At 44.1% G+C, this 19,929-nt stretch overlaps 3 protein-coding genes across 3 annotated transcripts in view; 2 read left to right on the forward strand and 1 right to left on the reverse strand.

The window, feature by feature from the left end:
- The window catches only part of T265_02608 (hypothetical protein), a gene marked incomplete at both ends in the record, with an annotated part of 53,627 nt that extends 43,184 nt beyond the window's left edge, over positions 1 to 10,443 (forward strand). The window contains 4 exons of the mRNA XM_009166906.1: positions 936 to 1,053; positions 3,922 to 4,146; positions 5,467 to 5,705; positions 9,806 to 10,443. Coding sequence (XP_009165170.1) covers positions 936 to 1,053; positions 3,922 to 4,146; positions 5,467 to 5,705; positions 9,806 to 9,968 — 745 coding nt within the window. The remainder of the gene's footprint in view (positions 1 to 935; positions 1,054 to 3,921; positions 4,147 to 5,466; positions 5,706 to 9,805) is intronic.
- A 4,412-nt stretch (positions 10,444 to 14,855) lies between these two features.
- Positions 14,856 to 17,264, forward strand: T265_02609 (hypothetical protein; the record flags this gene model as incomplete). The annotated part of the gene is made up of 3 exons (XM_009166907.1): positions 14,856 to 15,063; positions 16,054 to 16,184; positions 16,971 to 17,264. The coding sequence occupies 3 exons, from the start codon at positions 14,856 to 14,858 to the stop codon at positions 17,262 to 17,264; spliced, it is 633 nt and encodes a 210-aa protein (XP_009165171.1).
- Positions 15,665 to 19,929, reverse strand: part of T265_02610 (hypothetical protein) — a gene marked incomplete at both ends in the record, with an annotated part of 47,667 nt that continues 43,402 nt past the window's right edge. The window contains 2 exons of the mRNA XM_009166908.1: positions 15,665 to 16,695; positions 18,514 to 18,600. Coding sequence (XP_009165172.1) covers positions 16,405 to 16,695; positions 18,514 to 18,600 — 378 coding nt within the window. The remainder of the gene's footprint in view (positions 16,696 to 18,513; positions 18,601 to 19,929) is intronic.

A 19,929-nucleotide genomic window follows, 5' to 3' on the forward strand; every position in this document is an offset into this window, starting at 1 on the left:
GTGTGGTCAACCTGAGTGCTCGATGGGCTACGGTTTTCAGGGCACCGTGTTCACGTTTGTGCTCACGATAAATCACTGGTGATCAGGAGACAGTCTACGAAGCATTCGCCTTTTTCAGTCCTAAGAACACCTACAGCAAACCTCCCTCCGAGACAACTGTCATGTTCGTCGATTCTCCCCAAATGGGCATTCAACTCGTCAGCCAGAATAGTGGAATCTGTGTATCTGACCTTGACTCGCTAGTCTGATTCACTTTTCTGTGAGAGGCCCTGGACACAAGGTATAAGGCATAACTGACTGACCCCTAATGCAACTATGCATATAGGTGCCTTATGGTAGCACCAGACTGGTTTCAGATTTACTCCGACCGTATTAACTAATGCGCCGGTGGTCACGATCAGCCATTGGGCAATTGGAGTGTGCGGTTTTTCGGACCGTCATTCTTCTGCGGAGGGAGAGGCAGCATCGCTGTTTGACCTCCCTTGGCTTGTTTGCACCGTTCGCAAAAAATCGTACGAAAAGTCCTTCGAGAAATTCGGTCGATGACATACTGAGCACATGACCAAGGCAGCGCAACCTATGGAGTATGGTCAATTCATCAATTCTGGACATGGAATTCTAACGGGAAGATGAGGGTGTGGTTTAATTCCGTGCTCACACGACGCCCTTCGTCCTTGTTGACACTCATCAGATGCCAATCAATTGCATACATCCAAATAGTTTTTCCGTAGATGCCTCTTGTTTTCAGATCTCATGCTAGCCAAATATCTACAAGTTCGTAGGAATTTCGACTCGCCAAACCAGTTGTGTAACTCAAACGTTAGGGAAATTAGCTCGAAATAAGAACACTCTTTAAATGGCTTTCTTCTAACGTCCCTATAGACTTTTCTGGCCTCATGTTCTACATCCTAATGCCACATTTTTTTATTTCTCAGAATCCGCGGAGCTCTTTTGTTCATCACCATTCTACTGATTGGTGCTGGCTGGACTTTCATCAAGCACATGCTCACCCCGCGTGAACGAAACGTCTTCCTTATCGTCATACCACTGCAGGTGAGGTACCATAACCACAGGACAGTGCTCTCCCGGTTGTGTATTAGTACCAGATCTCCTTCAATTCGAATGTGACGGACATCGAGCATTGGGATTTTGTTCAACTAACAGTAAGATAAGACAGTTCTGTCTTTCCCCTACAATGATCCGAATAAGGACGTTTCCGACGTTGATAATGAGAAATCAGCTTAGCTGAGACAGAACGTCAAAAGGACGCTGAAATGGTCTGCTCGTACGCATAGACTCTTCTGTCACGATTGTTGGTGGCACCGGGTGTCAATTTGTGCTCTAAAATCCCATGCCCCCAACAATCACAATAAGGATCAGACGCTTGGTATCGGGGAGCTTCGATTGAAATTATCGTGGATCTCTGCTGTACTGTCTGAACAAGCATATATGTCTCAAAGTTATCGAATCACATTCCCGTGGGTCTGTTGTTGAGCCTGGCGATTGGATTGCGTTCCAGAGATCCCTGTGTCGTGAGCACTTCGGTTAAACATCCATAGACAGTTAAAGGCGCTCACGTGAACCGCCGATCCGGTTAAAGTGGGCTTGCAATCGGTTTCTTCAAGGACATTAACCCCAACACACCGATCTCAAGCCCTCAAGTCATTTCTGGATGTTTCACATCTTAAGACTGATAAAGCGTAATGAATTGATGATGAGGTGATCGTCGCACAGATTCAGTAGCGCTGTTCGTTGGTGTGCTGTCGACCTTGTTTCAAGGTCGAGCAAGCTACCACGATGACTGTACATGAGTGACTTCGTGTTCGCATCTTGGATGCCTTCGCCGCTCTCATGTGTTGCTCCTTCAGCTTGCGTATCCTTGTCATGCCCAGTCTGCATTCAACTTGGCAGTTCGCGGTTTCTTTCACTTAACCATACTCATCAATTCACCTACTCGCTCCTTCATCGTCAATCGCCTAATGGTTATGGTTGCAATCTACTTCTGGATTAGACTCGATGGTGATCTGTTCGCTCCAATAGGCTAGTTCCAGTCATACTGAATGACTGAATTCTGTCAGCCACTATTGCAGCACTCAGTTGAGTGATTAACGGTGTCAAAACCCTTTCAGGCAAACATCCGATTCTGTCTGATCGTTCAGTGTCCAATTCACTGAACCTTGAGAGGTTCTATAGGATGATCACCTGGAAGGAACGACCTGGTTCAACAATGCGTGGCACACAGCTGTTCATTGCTTACTGAAGAACAAAAGGCATTGCTGATCTTGGTGGAAAATTGTTGAACTTAATTCTTAATTTGACGTAGTGTCAAAAATGTGTGAACATAATAGGTTTATTTCTCGAATTTATCAAGTGAGTTAAACCTGTTGAGCTTTTATGGTGCCCAAGGTTTCATGACCGGTGGGTTGAACAAGTTTGGCAGGTGGCCGCATGATTCTCAGGCGTACAGTGTAAACCGTGTCATCCTGTGCTTTAAATCACCCATACAGACCGATAAAAATTGTGAATGACGTTCACACACCCAATGCCAATTCTGCTGTCAACAGACTATCTTGATGACTGGTTCTTTGTCCGCCTTAAGATTCATTCACTCTTGCAAACCAGACACGACCTGATGAAGGCTTGACATCGAAGGTACAACATTGCTCACCAACAAATCTACCCATTCTTTTTCGGACTTATCAGGGTGTCTTCTCTGGAACATCCAGAAACATTCAAACTCACAATTTTCAGGCTGGCGAGTGAAGGACTCGAATTTTCGGCATAGACTCAGATGATGAAAGTACAACGGAAAATTTCGAAATCTCATGCTATCAACGACCTCGTGGCAGCTCCGATGGAGGAATGATTCAAAAGTGTTCCGTCTGAGAAATCATCACTCGGGAAGCTAGTTAACACGTGGTGTGGATCTCGTGGTCAGAAGATGAGTGAAGCGAGCTGATCATACTCCTAGTCAGCCGTTCGTGCTTGAACGCTTTGGTTTGCAGCTACTAGCCGGGTCCGAATCTCCCCGCAGTTTCGTGAGATGAGGATTGTTGATTCTCAGCAACGATGAAGCAGCTGTACAGTACTTCTCAGTTTCTTAGCATAATTAAAATTACTGACGATGCGAGAACTCCATTAGGAATCTCGACATCTGCTCATACTTTCAGCCGTTTTTTAACTTTATTCCTTTTTTTCTGGTGTAATATGCACTTCACGTATACATATGTAAATGACCTGCCTTAACACTACGCATACTCCGGACCATCATTGTGCAGACCTACTAACTCGTCATGTGTGTGTCTCATGAGTGGTATGGGCTACCAGACCATCTTTCACACACACTGAGTCTCACCTGTTCAGTTGTACCCGCTTGTACTTGACAAATATGAACCATCAGTTGAATGTGCTTCTTGATGGCTTTAGAACTGTCCCTTCATGTTTACCTCCCCCAGTTCTTATTTTCTCGGCCTTACACCGGGTTCATGTATGGTTCAGCTTCTTGTGGCATTACGAGTTGTGCGGAAGGTCTATCGACGTTGTCTGCTACGACAGGCCAATCCGGAGTCGGGCGCTTCTGTCTCATTAGTCAGTTTTTGGAATTCCCTCTAGGTGACCACGAATGGGAAGTTTCGAAGCTCGGAGAAACTACTCGAAGATATTGAACACTGTTGTATTATTGTGTTCCATGATGTGGTGTGGTGCGAGTCGGTCGACTCCAACGTAAACAATAACTTTCAGTTAACTTGTAGAGCATTTTCTGTGTGTGGATCATAAACAGCTCTGGAACCGGTTTCTTAGGCCAGCTCTTGTTGCCTGAGTTAATTTGTATTTTCTCCAGTTTGCTGATACCCGACAGCAGAACACATTTCTCATTTTCTTGTCTTTGCCATTGCTGGCTCACCCCGTTGACCCCTTTAGATTCTTGCCAATGTGGCTACTGTGGTCATCGAAGAATCCGAGGCGGGAACCGCAAGGTATATGATGTGGAGGGACATATTTATTTTCGTGGACTTGGCATGCTGTGGGGCGATTCTTTTCCCGGTTGTCTGGTCCATTCGGCACCTACAAACCGCGTCCCAAACCGACGGCAAGGCCGCTATCAATTTGCGGAATTTACGTCTGTTTCGACATTTCTACATTTTGGTAAGCCTCTTTTCCAGTCTTTTTAAAGAACATTCACTTTGGGAACCTTATTATCATAATTAATTTTCTTGAATATCCTAATGGTCTAATGGGATTTCTATGGTTCTCACGTCCAGTCAGTTTCTTCAGGCGACGCTTATGAGAAATTCTCTCCCATTCACAAGTCCTCAGAGCTGAGTGGCGAGTTTGTATCACTTGCAAGGTTCCAGATTTGGTACCCATTGTTGATTGAAATCTTTTACTACTCACTTTGGTCACAAAAAACAACTGCCTCTGAAAGCCAAAAGTTTAGTCTTGCTCCACCATCGTCGTTGAACAATTGCTGCATCGCTTCGATCTGCCACTTGTTCGTTCTTCGAATCTCACAATGGAATGCCTGTACCAATGGTTTACCGAGTCAAGAATTTTCGCCTTGACATGTTGGTCAACCTTGAATTTTCAACTGAACCTCTGGACTGCAATTGCTGGAATCTCATTCTTTAAGTTGTACCACTGCCAGGAATATCAAAGGAAAGCAGCCATGTGAAGTACGGTGAGACACTGTGAAGTTTGTAGGAGCATTAAGTACTTCCTTCAATTGCCCATCTTCATCACAGTTATGGAGTAAGTTAGACTGTCTTTTCCTGAAAAGACGAGTTTGAAAATCTTGGCTCGCAAAACCGCACATACCGATCCACCAACCGTCGACCGTGACCGCCTGTGTGCTGCTCAATACGCTTTAAATGCTTTTAAAAACCAAGACCTCCAATATTGTCCTAAAAGCACCATATCTTGTTGTCTCTGAAGGCGTTGTAACAAGAGGAGGTATACTCATCTAAGTCTTCGATTCCTCGACGTAATCAGTTGTCCGTTGACCGGATTGGGGTAGGCGGACATCTCCTTGTTCTCGGATTCAGAGTTCTCAAGTCGATAGTGTTGTAGGTTTTCTATGACCATAGGTGTATGTTATGCTTGACCACTAGTTTAGACGGTTTTTCACTTAGACAATCTGACCACTGGTGAACAGTCAGACCTTCCTAGATAACAAGTCATCATCTTTCGTGGTGGATCGGTGAAACCACGTGCTTGAAATTTAGTCGAGGAAGATGCGGTAACATCCCGAAATTCTCAGCCACGCGAAGCTTTTTATCTACATCGGAACCGCTGATTCATCAGTCGCGTGAACCTCTGGTTATCAGTTTGAGGCTGCTCTACCCCATGCATATCATCCTTCAACGACGATCGGGGCGCATTTTAGGCCACCTTTTTTGTCTGTACACACGTTTATTAAAATTGGCTAATACTACTTTACATGTTCTTTTCAATTCCCAACCTCAATAGGTCATCTGTTACGTCTACTTTACTCGTGTTGTCGCCTACTTGCTGACCATCACCGTACCGTTCTCCTACTGTTGGACTGTGGAGCTCTTTACAGAGTCTATCACCTTCCTGTTTTTCGTGGCTGTTGGCTACAAGTTCCGTCCTATCAGTGATAACCCGTACTTGCTCGTACCGAACGAAGATGAAGACGAAGAGGAGGACACTGTCATGGAACGGATTCAACTGGAAGAAATGTACGGGTAATTGTCTATCCGGCTGTTTGTCGATTGTCGTTGTGCCAACATCTTACCGTACTGCGCGCTCTCCATGGAAATTTGATCTAGTCGAACATTGTCATTTCGGTAGTAGGCGCATTGTTAACGACGTGCGTCTGTTGTGCTTGGTGCCTCACTTTTGAGTTTCAACATTCACGCTGTTAACAACATTTGTATCACATGTTACAGTCGAACTTGTTCTCCTCATAGAAGCTGTGAATTTTCGCTTGACTAAACTTGACTTCAGTAGGACGTGCTGAAGGCTGTTCAAATGAGAACGACCGCAGCAACCCTGCTCCCCGTCCATAAGAAACAGCCAAAAGCGAACATGAGAAAGTCTCCTTGTAAATGTATCTAACAACTCAATAATAAGTGTGGATATCCTATACCTACTCCATATTGTGGGGAACGGAGTTTGAAGTTAGTGAGTTTCTGCTACGCCTCACAAAGCATGGGGAAACATGCACAAGTGTGCCCACTTACAGCAACGGTCTGGTGCGAAGCGGACCAAGTTCTCTCTGTACCTCCTCGACAGACTGCTATCAGTCGCGCTTTTTTGGTAGACTCATCAGGTAAGCGTAGTCCTAGGGTTTCCTTCCACCTCGAAAATGAATGTATAACTTCACGTGGATCGCGTTCTATCTATCTGATGGCTTCTGCTTATAAATCTGAATCTACCATTCCAAGTGGAACGAGTGGCGAGTGACTATAGTGACAAAAGACTCTGTGGATGCTTTTGATTTTGCAGGAACGTGTTTAGTAGCCCTTGTTTTGGTCAGCTTTCCTTTTGATATTGATCTGATATTGTTCTGCTGAGTAAGTCCGCGGAGAAGTCCCCTCAACCTGATTAAGCTGTTTTACTTAACTTTTACTATGATGGAATTAATGTGCCACATAGATACGCTGGAATCGTACTATTTCGAACGGCCTTATCTACCGCAGCACGCCCCCATATAAGTAATGGGTAAATTAACGTACAAATCAATCCTAGAAAGTAAAATTTTAAATTATCGCTGGAAGGTATGCAATGGGAAGCCGGCAGACTCAACGTCTGGCTTCATGTTTTTGCAAAGAAAGACCTGGTCTGCGTGCTGTGGTTGACGGTGAAGTCATATCATCCTGCGCAGTCTGTCTTCTGTCTCTATACAGAATCACCACGCAAGAAACCAATCCAGGTAGTCCCACTTCTGTGTGTGGCGCCTATTCCACGCACTCTGTAGTCATCAGTGGCTTGTCTATCCATCATTGTTAAGCGGGATCAGAGTACTGTGCCTCAATCGACTCAGAGGACCTAGCATTTTGCTTGTATCTGGAGCGTAACACATCAATGATTGATAATCGACAAAGAAAGCAATGTAATCACGACCATAACACATCACGTATGTAGATATGGATTAGCTGCAGGTATCGTTAGGATCAACCAAATGGTGGGATGGGCGTTCCGTGATTCCTCGACATATAGTTTGTTCTTATGTCAGTTCTGTGCTTACCTAATCCAGTTGATCGCAAATCGAATAGAGACGGCTTCCTCAATAGTACCTTGAAATCCGCATGTTCTGAGTTGCACGAGGATAGGAACTATTAAAAAGATGAGCCATATTGACGTTTATGCACCGTATGTGCAAAGAAGCCAAAAACTAAAGTTTGTTTATAGTCCCCGCAGTTACACTTTGGACTGTGTCGCTAGAGGCCTTTCCTATCTTATAGTCCGATGTGGATAGAAACAACAGCTTTTAGTCATTCAATGTGTATAACAATTCTCTGGTGAGTATTCTTCTTCTCAGATGACATCCGGCTACTAGGAAGCAAGCTGCCAAAAGTCATATACAACATTGTTCAGATGATACATTGGCTATGCACGAAAAATTACGTGACTACATCATGAAAAGAGCAATTCAAACACATTCTCTCCAAACCGTGTGTCCACCCAATTTGAATAAACTACGGTGTCGTCCTAGCCTCATAAAATACTTCCTTTGAACATTTGTTTTCGAAACTGTTAGCAAAATTGAATGGTTCACTTTTGTGATATACGAACTTGATCTTCGCATAATCTTATTGATGCACAAAACCAGGCTCATGATGCTCGTAATCACATCATCATTAAGCGCCTAAACACTATTTTTCCAAAGCTGTTTGGATGATCCCACATTCGTTCACGACTTTCGGTCATAACTGCATTTATTTGAGCTATTACTGCGGGTACTTGAAGAAAGTAGTACATGTGATGAAACGATTACGGCCAAGTAAAGGACACTCCCGCTGATCCAGTTATCTCCGACTATCTTTTTTCGAGTTACCTTCGAGTTACCCTAAAACCAGAGTATTTAGTAGACCCGTTTCTACTAGCTGTGGAATCACTTGGTATTACAGTGGGTATTTGTATGTTGGGGTAGCTATGAAAATTATTATACCTCTCAGCTCAGAGGAAGAATAATTTCATAAGATGAGTGAAACTGCCAGCTGAGGAGTCGTCGCTCAAGGAACTGGTCAGTACGTGACCACTTGATGTGGTTTCTCTGACTGAAGCTTGAGCGGCGTTTTATGCTGTCTAAATGAGAGCTAATTGCACTACTATCCAACCGCTCGTGGCCGAGTGGTTGCGTTCAGACAACTAGTCAGAAATCGCGGGCTCGAAATCCTTTGAGTTTCGAAAACACCAGTAATATCGTTTAGTTGCTGACAACATTACCTACCGGTCACGTTACCCGGTACGGAAATACTTGTTCAAGCAATTAACTTGGCTTTGTATATGACGCGGAAACACGTGTATCGACGTGGCTCACATCGGGCCCGAAACTCAGTTGTGCAAACCTTGCTATATAAACTGGTCGGTTGACTAGCCAGGTGAGAAAAGCGTCCCTATGGTCTAAAAACCGCTCAGATTGTCCCACAGCAATTCTGCTATAGATGCAAATAAACAAACCTTCAAATTAGATGTTTCTTTATGACCTTGTGGGGATATTGTTTGAAGTTATACTACTGGTAAGCTTTCTGTGTCACCCTTTCGTTGCCTAGTTACCATGCCACTCGAGGGAAGTAGGAGGGCCGAGATACTGCCAGGTTACCCAAGCCTAGACGGCAGCAGTGGAGATGGAGAGGTTGAGGTCGAACCATGGAGCTTGCAGTCCGTAATCGGACTCCTTGACCACTGAGCTATCTCGCGCTCAGGTCGGAGCAACCGCTATAAGTAATCGAAGAGACGTGAAGTGCTGACTTATTGTTAACATTTCGAACAAACGGCTTACAATGGATTCCAAAATGTCGTTTAACTTCTCCACTTCTGCAAGTCCAATATATATTTCAAGTCGCTTCATCACATTTAACTACATCTGGTAGGGGACTTCGAATGTAAACGACTACGTACAGTGAGGAGTAGTAATTCTCAAAAACGCACATGTTTAGGTTGCGTGCACTCGGTCCCATAATCGATTCCCCAATCATAAAACTGTCCGGATTTGGACCGTTTACACACGTAATATTGGTTTCTGCGTTTTACTTGACATGATGTCAGCTATTGCCAGTAGCTTGGGGTCTAAGTTTCGAGGTATAACGGTTTTACTGGATGCTAAAATTGTGCTTTACCTTTGAAAGGTAGACCTAAAGGCATCTGATATGGTTGCAGCCATGAGTTCACTGAGTCGGATACTGAAAAACGTTACATAAGAGCGCCTTATCGAGAGTTCTGCGGCAGAAGGGCAACTGAAAATTCCCAGAAAGCTGGTATTTCCGAAAGCGATTACCCTCAAACCAAATAAACATTAGGAGACAGTTTACATCATCGTGACTTATTCTTTTAGGTTCGTCTGATAGACACTGGTAACCGCAAAATAAACACTAAACTTGTTTTTTATTGAGCGAATCACAGTTCCCTTCTCAGTAATCCAAGTTACAACTAAATTTCGCTATCCGAATTTCTCGGTTATCTCATAGTCACACAGGCAATTATGATGGCATCCACAGCAATCTTGTGCTATTCTTTGGTTAATTCTGAGACCCTTAGAAAAACGAACCTCCTGCACTTGCTACCACGAATCATTCAACTTGTCGGTGCCATAAACGTCTTGTGCTTTTTTGTTCTTCAGGTGGTCACAGTCTGGTGTTACTGATGGCGTCACCCGTTTGGCCCGACCACAACCTAACCGGAAGTCCAAGATCACTGTAGGTGGACAACTTAACCAGGGGTTCATCGACCAGGACGTTTTACCGGACGAAACTGGATCGCTCCGTCCAGTAAGAGGTGTATAACTGCGCTCCTTTTGACCACTGTCATGCTCTACTGTGAGGGGTGTGCCAGGTACTCGGCCTCTGTTTGATCAAAAGAATGTTATCACACCATTCAGTCTACAAGCTGGTTTGTCCGCCTTAGCGACATGATCTGCACACCATATGGCTACCTGCCTACCGATCGACAGGGTCGATTTTTCAATCTTTCATCTACTTTTGTGCTTTACCACCCTTGTCTCATTCCCATATTTTCCTAGTACCATTTGTTCTACGGACGCAGCTGTGTGATTCACTCTAGTCACCTGTGGCTATGAGACTTCTGATCAAGCGTCATGCGGTTCACAACAGCTATCTCACTCTTGTAAACGTTGTGTGCTTTCCCATACTATTTTCTTTTTTGTCAACAATTGGCGGAGGTAAATTCATAATGTCGGAAATTTCTCGCCACTGTTGATGGCTCTTTGTCGAAGAAGATGGGACATACTGTTAAGACAGACTTTGTCTGAACTGGCTTCTGAAATGTGCCAGTTCCGTTGCCCCCTCTCCAAGTCATAAAGGTGGCAAGGGATAGACTTGTGTTTGATTGTTTGTTGATGTGTGCATTGAATTCTTCTGTTACAGTACAGCCACGATATATATATATATATATATATATACTTATATATATATATAATCGTTCGGTGCCTAGCTGCCATGTCACTCGTCGGAAGCACGGGGGCTGGGAAACTGCCAGATCACTCAAGCCTAGACAGGGGAAGTCGAGAGGCATAGGTCGGGTTCCACCCATGGACCTTCCGGTCAGTAAATTCGCGCTCTCACCACTTGAGCCATCTCACCCCCATATATATATAGCTACTCAAAAGACTCAGGTATCCTTCTCTGAAGTTCCGAAGGGACACAAGGAAACCGAAAATCTTGGGAAAAAACTGTACGCTATTCTATTTGATGTAGATCATACGGGCTTGTGGCTGCCAAGCAGCAAGACAATATCATCCATTCGTCACCCTGTTCAAACTCTGTTAGTCTATCTCTAAATGTCGGTCCTATACAGCGATTCTGGGTCCACTGAGACGTGTGTTGTGTGACGATATCGGTGGGAAAATCGCACAGAAATGAGTGAACACAGTCGCCTTAAAGAAACCCACTGGTTGTGGAAACATTTTTGACAGTTTTCGATAAGCTCACGCCCGAACAAAAAATCAACAGCATACCGACAATCTTAGGAATATTCGTTTCTGGCTAAAGTACTGTTGGTCAATGATGTAATAAGAAGGATCGATCAATATATCCCCTTCTCAGATGAAATGCTTGCTGGAGCTCTTGTAATTCCGTCTCACGTGCCGCATTGCGCCACCGCATTAGTGATGGCAGTGGTGTTCTGTCAAGTGGGATCTCACATTCTGGGAGGTCACCTGAACTCACCGACCGAAACTAGTCCCTTCTCCAAGCTAGCCTCTATTAGGTAGATCGTAACGCTAAAAAAAGTCCAAAAAACAAAGTGACCTTCGACATGTCAAGGAACGTAGACAGTGGAATAAGTTTCAATAAATCAACCAAAGGTGAGGTGTGTCCTCTCCAAGCTCCTGAAACCGTCATCGCTTATCAAGGACAAGCAGCTAATTGATGTCAGAATATTTGCAACTTGATGCGTGAATTACACTAATAGGTCATTGTTGGGAGGGTATACTGCATCAACGAGGTATTCAGAGTGGTAGTACTTGGGGATTAGGGTATAGTTCCTTAGATACGAATCTCCCACGCCATGAATGAAATGGTCACGCAAGAGAATCGACTGGTAACGCTAAATAAACAATTACACGTAAGCAACCAAAATGTGAGATCGTTATATCGACCAGCGATAAAATACACTAGGGTCTCTAAAAAGTTTAATAAATCGTCCAGCAATACTTTTAATAGGTACGTAAGTAATAATGAAGTCTACTGAAACCAACTTTAACATACCTCAACAACAATATTACCACCTCTAGAATTGGGACTAATCTGTCACGGGGGTAAAAATATTCGTTTGCTCTCAACGTCTCGCAGCCCTTCTCGGAATCCCCGATGCCCGCACATGTATCGGGACACCCATTCGGTATACGCCTGAGGTATGGATCCACCTTTCGTTCACACTTCAGTGCATAGATGACTCTGCTCAACACCAAATTGGGTGGTATGCGCATGTACCATGAGTGACAGACAGCTCTCGCTGTCATCCGGGAAAGTACCACCGCCCATGGGAACCTGAAGTGTTTCACCACTGGAAATCTCTGGCTTGAGCAGTCGAATTGTCCACTTGTTTACGGTGCTCCCTCAAATTCGTTTTGAATGCATTGTAGCGCATTCTATTTAGCTTAGTCCTATTATGTGTGTGCAAATGGCCTTCCACGAAAATCTGGGCGTCCTGGAATGTTAAACGATGCTCGAGTTGACTCCCTGTAACCATTGCTGTGCACACCAAGCTAAATAATTACCAGTACCATTCAATTATATGTGTATTTCGGTGCATCGTATGAGCGATGTGTGGGCTACCAGACCAGCTTGCGTGTACACTCGGCCTCAACCTTTCAGTTGTTCACACTCGAATCGGTCAGCTGGACAGTCTGCTCTCTCCTGTTCACACGGTAGTCTCACTCACGAGGTTGGCTGCATATGCGGTACAACGCAAACCGCATATGGTCTCATCTATTCTACACGGGGATCGAGTTGAAAGGTATATCTGGAAGCGGATACCATCCCACCGTGTGCGTGCGCGCGTCAAGTTGGTGGAATGCAAAATAATATGCTATAAGAGTTCTAGTGTAAACAGGTTGGATGGTCGAGAGGCAAATGTGAATCTCAACTTCATAAAGAATAAGACGAGCACAAAAGGCCGTACTACCCAGGCAAGCGAGTCAAACAATTTGGCCGATCAACGACGAATCCGCACGAATGGTCGATCGACAGGTTTGTCAGTGGTCCGTCAGCAGTCACAATTCCTGAGCGAATAAGCCATTCGTTTTGAGAGCCAACCTGTTAGTGAACAGGAGCACTCCAACCCGAATAACACGTTTGGTCATTTTGCGGAGGGATATAAGTTACAAAACATTCTGTTCTACGATGATTTTATGAAGCGTTTACACGCTCGTGCACACAGTTTGCGCGGTCAGCAGGGGTAGTTTGTGCGTTACGCTCATTTCCTAGCAGAAGGTGATGCACACTGGGGAATTGTGGTACGTTAAACTGACCAACAGGACTTGCAACTCTAGCTCATAACTATAATTACGTACTTAGCTGAGGGCTTGAAGGAATTTCCGAATGAAGCGTATGTTAATTGGTTGACGATTTCGGTCCGGAATAAAGCTAATGTAGCCTCCATCACTTGGGAAAAGTTTCGAATCGATTAAGAAGTCATCGTTTCAAAAGGGCTTAACAATCGGTCGTACTTAGCTGAGGGCTTGAAGGAATTTCCGAATGAAGCGTATGTTAATTGGTTGACGATTTCGGTCCGGAATAAAGCTAATGTAGCCTCCATCACTTGGGAAAAGTTTCGAATCGATTAAGAAGTCATCGTTTCAAAAGGGCTTGGTAAACAATCGGTAGTTTTGTGTCAGAAGCGAAACGTTGTCCAGTTAAAAACTGCCGATTGTTTACCAACTCCTGAGACGTTTCAGAAGGGTTCAGTAAACAATTGGTAGATTTATGGTTGGGCAGCGTTTCGCTTTTGATGCAAAAGCTTCATCAGGCCAGGTGAGGAGTAAGTTAGTAATTAGGTCGACCATTGATGGAGACGCAGAACCGATCAACGAACTGTCTTTCTACTGATACAGTTGATCTGTGTAATATATTGCGAAACACTCATTTGTATACCGAGTTAGTTTTGATGGGACGCAGATTAATCTGTCGTACATCGTATTCTTCAACTGAATGTTTTGCACGAAAATCACCTCGTGTTTCAGTTGGTGTGCTATTTGATATATATTTTTGTTCATAGTCACACCACTCTCATTTGAACGGTCGTCCTCCTGTAGTGGAATAGTATTCCGGTGAGTCCACACCAAAGGGAAGCATTGGACTCGAGTTTTGCTCTTATTAGAGCTCACCATTAGTGCATATCCAATGGCCGTGCCGGGATTTGAGCCCGGGACATCTGGCATGCGAGGCGAGCGTGTAACCACTACTCCACCAACGCATCTGAATTTTCATGTCTGAACAGACGAACAAGTTCACAATTGAGCGATGTGATTAGTGTGCCCGACTCATCGAACAACGACCCAGCAACTGTTCTGCTTGTGACGATCGACTGACCCGCCGGTTAGGACTTCCCAGTCAGGTAGCGTGACACACGCTCAAGATGTCTCGATATATTTTCCTAAAGAAGCACTACTCCGTAAGATTTCTGCAAACTCTTCGACAGCCCACAACCGGTCTCGCTCTTCTTTAGGCTCACCACACTGGCGCAGTACCCGAGTTCCCGTCAACTTTACCCCTCTACTTGAACCCGAATCGTGAGCCCACCTTCAAGAACAGTCTTTGCATTATCGAAGAGCCTATCTTATTCACGCACGATGCACTTCCGTGGTGTCTTTTCATTTGTACGATGATAACCGTGGCTCGCAAAACTGTTCAATAATAGAATTGGCAATAAAAAGGCCGACAACCTGCCAGAGATAATGCAAGAAAACATGTTAGTATGATAATCATTTTGGGGCAAAAATTATACTGGGTTCAAAGTCACGAGCAACAGCTGCGAAAGTCTATGCTATCGTCAAAATAGAGACAGATCAGTTTTCAAGGGAAACCAGAATTTTTAAGCCGCCATGCAAAGGCGCACGCAAAGAGCCAGAATGCTCTCAGCTAGTGAGGTTACAATACTATTAAGGTACAAGTTGTACCGAACTGCAAAGACTAGGATTGTGTTCGGTTTGAATGTCCGAACAACTGCAGAGACACATGGTCATCGCTTTATCCTTCAACAGGATAAATGTAAAGGTAATTTTCGATTGTCTGAAATGGATTAAACAAGCTTGGGTCAGTGCACCTACCGGGCTTTTGGTCCGCCGAATGGCAAACTCACTTCGGGCAGTCCTATCTGTCACAACTACTGATGGGATTTTACCCTGTTTGGCTGCTGGTAGTAGGTAACCCCACATCACCCGACGACCCCAAAATAATGGTTGGTTATACCAAGGTGACCGATTTCTGGCCTGAGAATCCAGGTCGTTGGAAGCCGTTTGCAAAACTATAAGACGGTGTTCCGTGGCAAATGTTTCCATGAGAATAGCCACAAGATTTACTGTTAGTGATCTTTGTGGCCTGCAGTCCAGCCACTAGCCACAACCAACCGTTCAACTTGCTAACACCATAAATTACTTGAATCGAAACATACGGATGTCGTGTTCGATTAACAGGATCTGTCACCATGCTTATGTCTTTCGAGTACCGTCTTAATGATAATTCTGGAAGAGCTTAATGGGATTTCACTCAGCCTTGACTCAAATTAAGTGCTGTTATTTGCACTGGTCAAGAATGTTGTTTCACCATTCACTGATTCTTCTTTATCTTCCCATAGCATCCATCAAATCGTACTTTATGGAAGTGGACTTTGGTGGAAGCAACTCTATTAGCTCTCTACTCCCGAAGTTGAAATGCAGATGTCGTACTTTTACAGGTCGATAATTCCTTCGTAATGCATGCTCTGCATCATTCTGAAGTGCGGTTGTCAGTGATTGCAAACAGCTTTTCGGAATGATGTATTTGTACCACATCTGGCAACCAAACGTGTGCAATTCCTTGTCGTTGCAAAAAAAATGTCAAAGCCACCAGAAGTGAGGGCTCCAGGATTCCAAATAGTGGGCCACTAGGCGTTCATAGTTCCTCAGTCCCACATCCACGAAAAAGACGATATATGAGTGCTTTCCTGTATCAAGTTAAACATGCTAAATAAGAAATAGAAGTGGACAAAACGTAAGGCGGTTCTCACACTTTCAAGCCCCTTTTTCGGTCGAATCTGCGGTAGAGTTTGGTACGAACATGTGACGGTTGTTTGTAAGTTGTCCGGAGATAATCGCTCGGAGGAAATAGGAGAATATATGTGCGTGTTTTAACATAATCTGGTTTGTTACAGATAAAATACCGCAGGAGTATGAACAGGGTACACTTTCTCTGGAAAAAAGTACCAAACAAACAAAGGGTTTAAGAAAGCTTTTAATGCATCAAGATTCCACTCTGTCATCCGAATCAGCTTCGACTAGACAAGTGAATATGTCTAACAGTTTGCAACATTAAATTTAAAAAACAAAAATACAACAAAATGTGGAGAGAGAGAGAAAAGAAGCCCTATAACACCTATCTTCGGAACAAAAAGCATAAAATCTGAACTGAAACTCAATAGAGTGTATACACAAGCATTACTGAAGGCATTCCCGGCCGCAAACAACTTTCAGGATAGAATGGGATCCGTTCTTTCGGTTCATTTCTAGTAGATGTAGAACGATGTTGTCATGGGTTGCGTCCGCATGCAAACGATACATTTGCTGACCGAATCCGGACCACTTCTCACCTTTATCACCTGTCCCATCACCATGCCGAACATGTGTTCGTCCATTGAACTTGGCATCACTCGGAGCCAAAAGTTTTTATGTTCTTCAAAGAACCCACACAATCCCTTAGCGGTACACTCGATAAACATGTGCGGGCGGAATTGTGGAATACAGCTTCCAGGAGATGCGAGCTGTTGCCCCCCGCCTTGTGCTCCGTACCCGGTGTTCTGAGAATGGAAGAAAAACATTTGAACGATAATGGTGGGGATTTCGAGCATCTCATTTCCGAACGTAGAGTGGTATCCCATTGGGATAACATGGCACATGTGCACAGTTGTGAATAACTGGATATGAAAATGAGAGAGAAGCAATTCGGTTTTGTCGAGAGGGAATGAACGGCCCATGACCTGGGAAGCTGTTATGAATCAGTTTTCAAATATACTTTCTTAAAGGGTCAGCTCTCCTCTGCTGCAGATGACGATGTGGTGGTGTGAAGCCATAGGAGAATTCGGTGAAATTCTTCCCTACAGCTGATAGTGTTCTAACAACGCGGATAGACAGTGTAATTGAATGCGCCTCAACAATGTTTGGAATGAGATGGTTAATCGAATTCATCATCGACAGCATGACATTCGTGTTCAATACCGATGCTTCGCTGCCGTACAATCATGATTCATTTGAAAGCCTTATTGTGAAGAGAAGAATAAAGTTGTTAAGGGAAAGAACTTATTGCTTACTACAATCATTCCGAGGCGCCTACACCTCGGGACGGATGGGAAATTTCTCTGAGAACTAAGAAGTGCCATTTTCAGAGAAATTTGGTAACGATCTGGGTGACGTTTCGCTTCTGATATAAAAGCTTCGTCAGGGCATGTGATTAGGTTACGAGATTGTTCGAGATCTAAGGCGGAAGGAGAACCAGTCAGCTAAGTCAAGCTAAAACTGTGTTAGGTGTCGGCCAAGGAATTTTGTGAGTTAGGGAGGGTCACCAAGTGAGGAGACGTAAATGGATTTGAATTCAGCTCAGGTACTAGTACTTCTGGTTCACGTGATGATCCCTCTTGAACGTCGTTTGCACTTATTGTCCGTCTGTGTGGATGAGCTACTGCTACGATAGTTGTGTAAGGAAGAGGGATCCTGTGACCTTTGGTAAGGTTGGGATTTCCATCCCCTGTTTTGTTAGTGATTCTACGCACACTGGCAACCACACAGTCACGTGTCAACTCGGCTTATCTAAGACCGCCTTCCATACGCCCGCCAGTTCCACACCCTCAATTCTGTTCACGCTGTGATGCTTAGTAATTCCCACCGCCTCGGCTATCAGCCGCTGTGGTGTGAATCCCACTCCCCGTATCAGAACTTCCACCTTCTCCAGGTCTGTTGTATGTCCTGTGTCTAACACAGGTACCAATATCGCTGAGTCCTTGATCAACAAACAGAGTTTTGTAATTCACCCAGATTTGCTGATAAAATAGTTGTTTGAACGGTCCATGGCACCGCTACCGCCCTGCAATAATCCGCGACATATGGGTGCCATTCCAGACTTGTATTGACATAATTGCTGGGTAAACACATGCTGTCCGATTTTGATGTAACACATCACACCTCCACGATACAAACGGAAACTAATGATGTTTATCCAGTCATTCTAAAAGAAGCCACTTTTCCGTCACACATCTCCTTCATACGATGGTCTTCGCTGTGTCGCACCAACCTGAGGCAGGTCGAGTTAAACCACCGTTATATGCATACATACCACTCAAGGTATGCAACAGCTGTGGATAGTTGAGGAATTCATTCGAACTGAATTGAATAATGCTATGTTACTCTGTCAGGCTGTTGAAGAGGCTCTGAGTGAAGGACGAAGGTTAGAAGAAGGTACACAAGGTGAAGGAGATAATTTCCCTTCTCTCTGTGATTTCACATGAGATGAATATTGCGTGTTGTACACGACATTCATTGCTCACCTCTGGTATGTACTATGAACAAAATGTCCAAGGACTGGTCTATGATAACTGCGAGCAAAATGACAGTCATCCACTCACCATGAGGAAACTGCTACCGGGCCATAAAGTTGACCATCCGTCGGGACACTTGGGAATTTCCAAGGTTTGTGCATGGAAGGCGTACAACTGTAAAGAAGGTTCACAGAAGAATTTGAGCGGAAGCTATGTTGAACCAATCGTCTAGGCAGTTTAACGTCACTGAAATTTCGAGGATTTATGTTGGTTGAGGCTCCCTCCACTAGACGTTTACGAAGTCAACCTTGAGCCTCTCAGGAAAGTTGAGAGTGAAAAATACTCCGTGCAGTCGTACATCGTTTATGTCATAACTGCTTCATATACAAAACATTTGGTGGACAGACGATTATCTGGATAATATAAAGGCACACACATTGAAGTAGTCGAAAAGTAGATAATCACAGGGTGCGCAGAATAATTGGGGCTTGTCAATCAAAAGCCCTAAGCTGCTTCTTTTGAAAACAAGCTGATCGAGAATTACTAAATCTGGTTCGTCATGATAGTGCCAAATCTCATTCTCCGTTGTTTCAGAAATTATTTCCCATGATCATCCTCAAAGCCAGTTTTCTTTTGGATATGCGCCTTGGTGCAACCGGCCTATGAAACCACAGTTTCAAGTCCTTCGCTAAAATGATAGAGGTCCTATTGTGTCTAACGTCAAACATAGACCAGACGATGTGGATCAGACAATAAACACAATAAACACTGCTAATGCGTATGCAGTTCGTAGGATATGATGACATTTGTGAGGTAATTCCCAGACTTAATTGAGGCTGTATAACGAACCGGCATCTTCTCGAAGCGGTCTATTGTTTTCGCCGTAGTCTCTTATCAGAAACTTGTGACATTCTCCTTTACCCATGGCATTATATCAGTTTGGGGTGTTCACTCTCCTGTTCCGCTATCCATCGTTAGACCGCTGTACGTTACAGGCATAAGTATCAGCTTGCTATCGAGAGGAATATGGGTTGTATGGATGGTCACTGTTCTGTTCACCGACCTGGGTGATTCGGTTGCAAACGTTTCATCATCAACCAAGGTGACATCGCTCTGTATTGATAACGTCACCTCGGTCGGTGCTGAAACGTTTGTAACCAAGTTGCTTAGCACAACGAACAGCAAAACAACCATAAGTATCATTCCTGGTGACGTTTCCTGAGCGATCACAAACGTTGGTGGATTAGCTCAAAGAGTCAGGCAGTGTGTAACAATAGTTACCCCAGGGCACAAAAGGTTTGATAACCCACGAATTTTTAGTAAGTATAAGAGGTGGGTATGTATGTGTCCTTGAAAATATATTCTGTGTGTATTTTTCGTGTTTTCTACCGAGCCAAAATTTTAAGGACCTTAGGATTTGTCATCTGCTTACTAATAATGTTTCTGAATTAGGCTGATGTAGCCCACGACATTTTTTCTCTTTAGCGTTAATTCATTCAGATT

The sequence above is a fragment of the Opisthorchis viverrini genome, assembly GCF_000715545.1.
Source record: "Opisthorchis viverrini unplaced genomic scaffold opera_v5_33, whole genome shotgun sequence".
In the NCBI taxonomy this organism is placed as follows: domain Eukaryota; kingdom Metazoa; phylum Platyhelminthes; class Trematoda; order Opisthorchiida; family Opisthorchiidae; genus Opisthorchis; species Opisthorchis viverrini.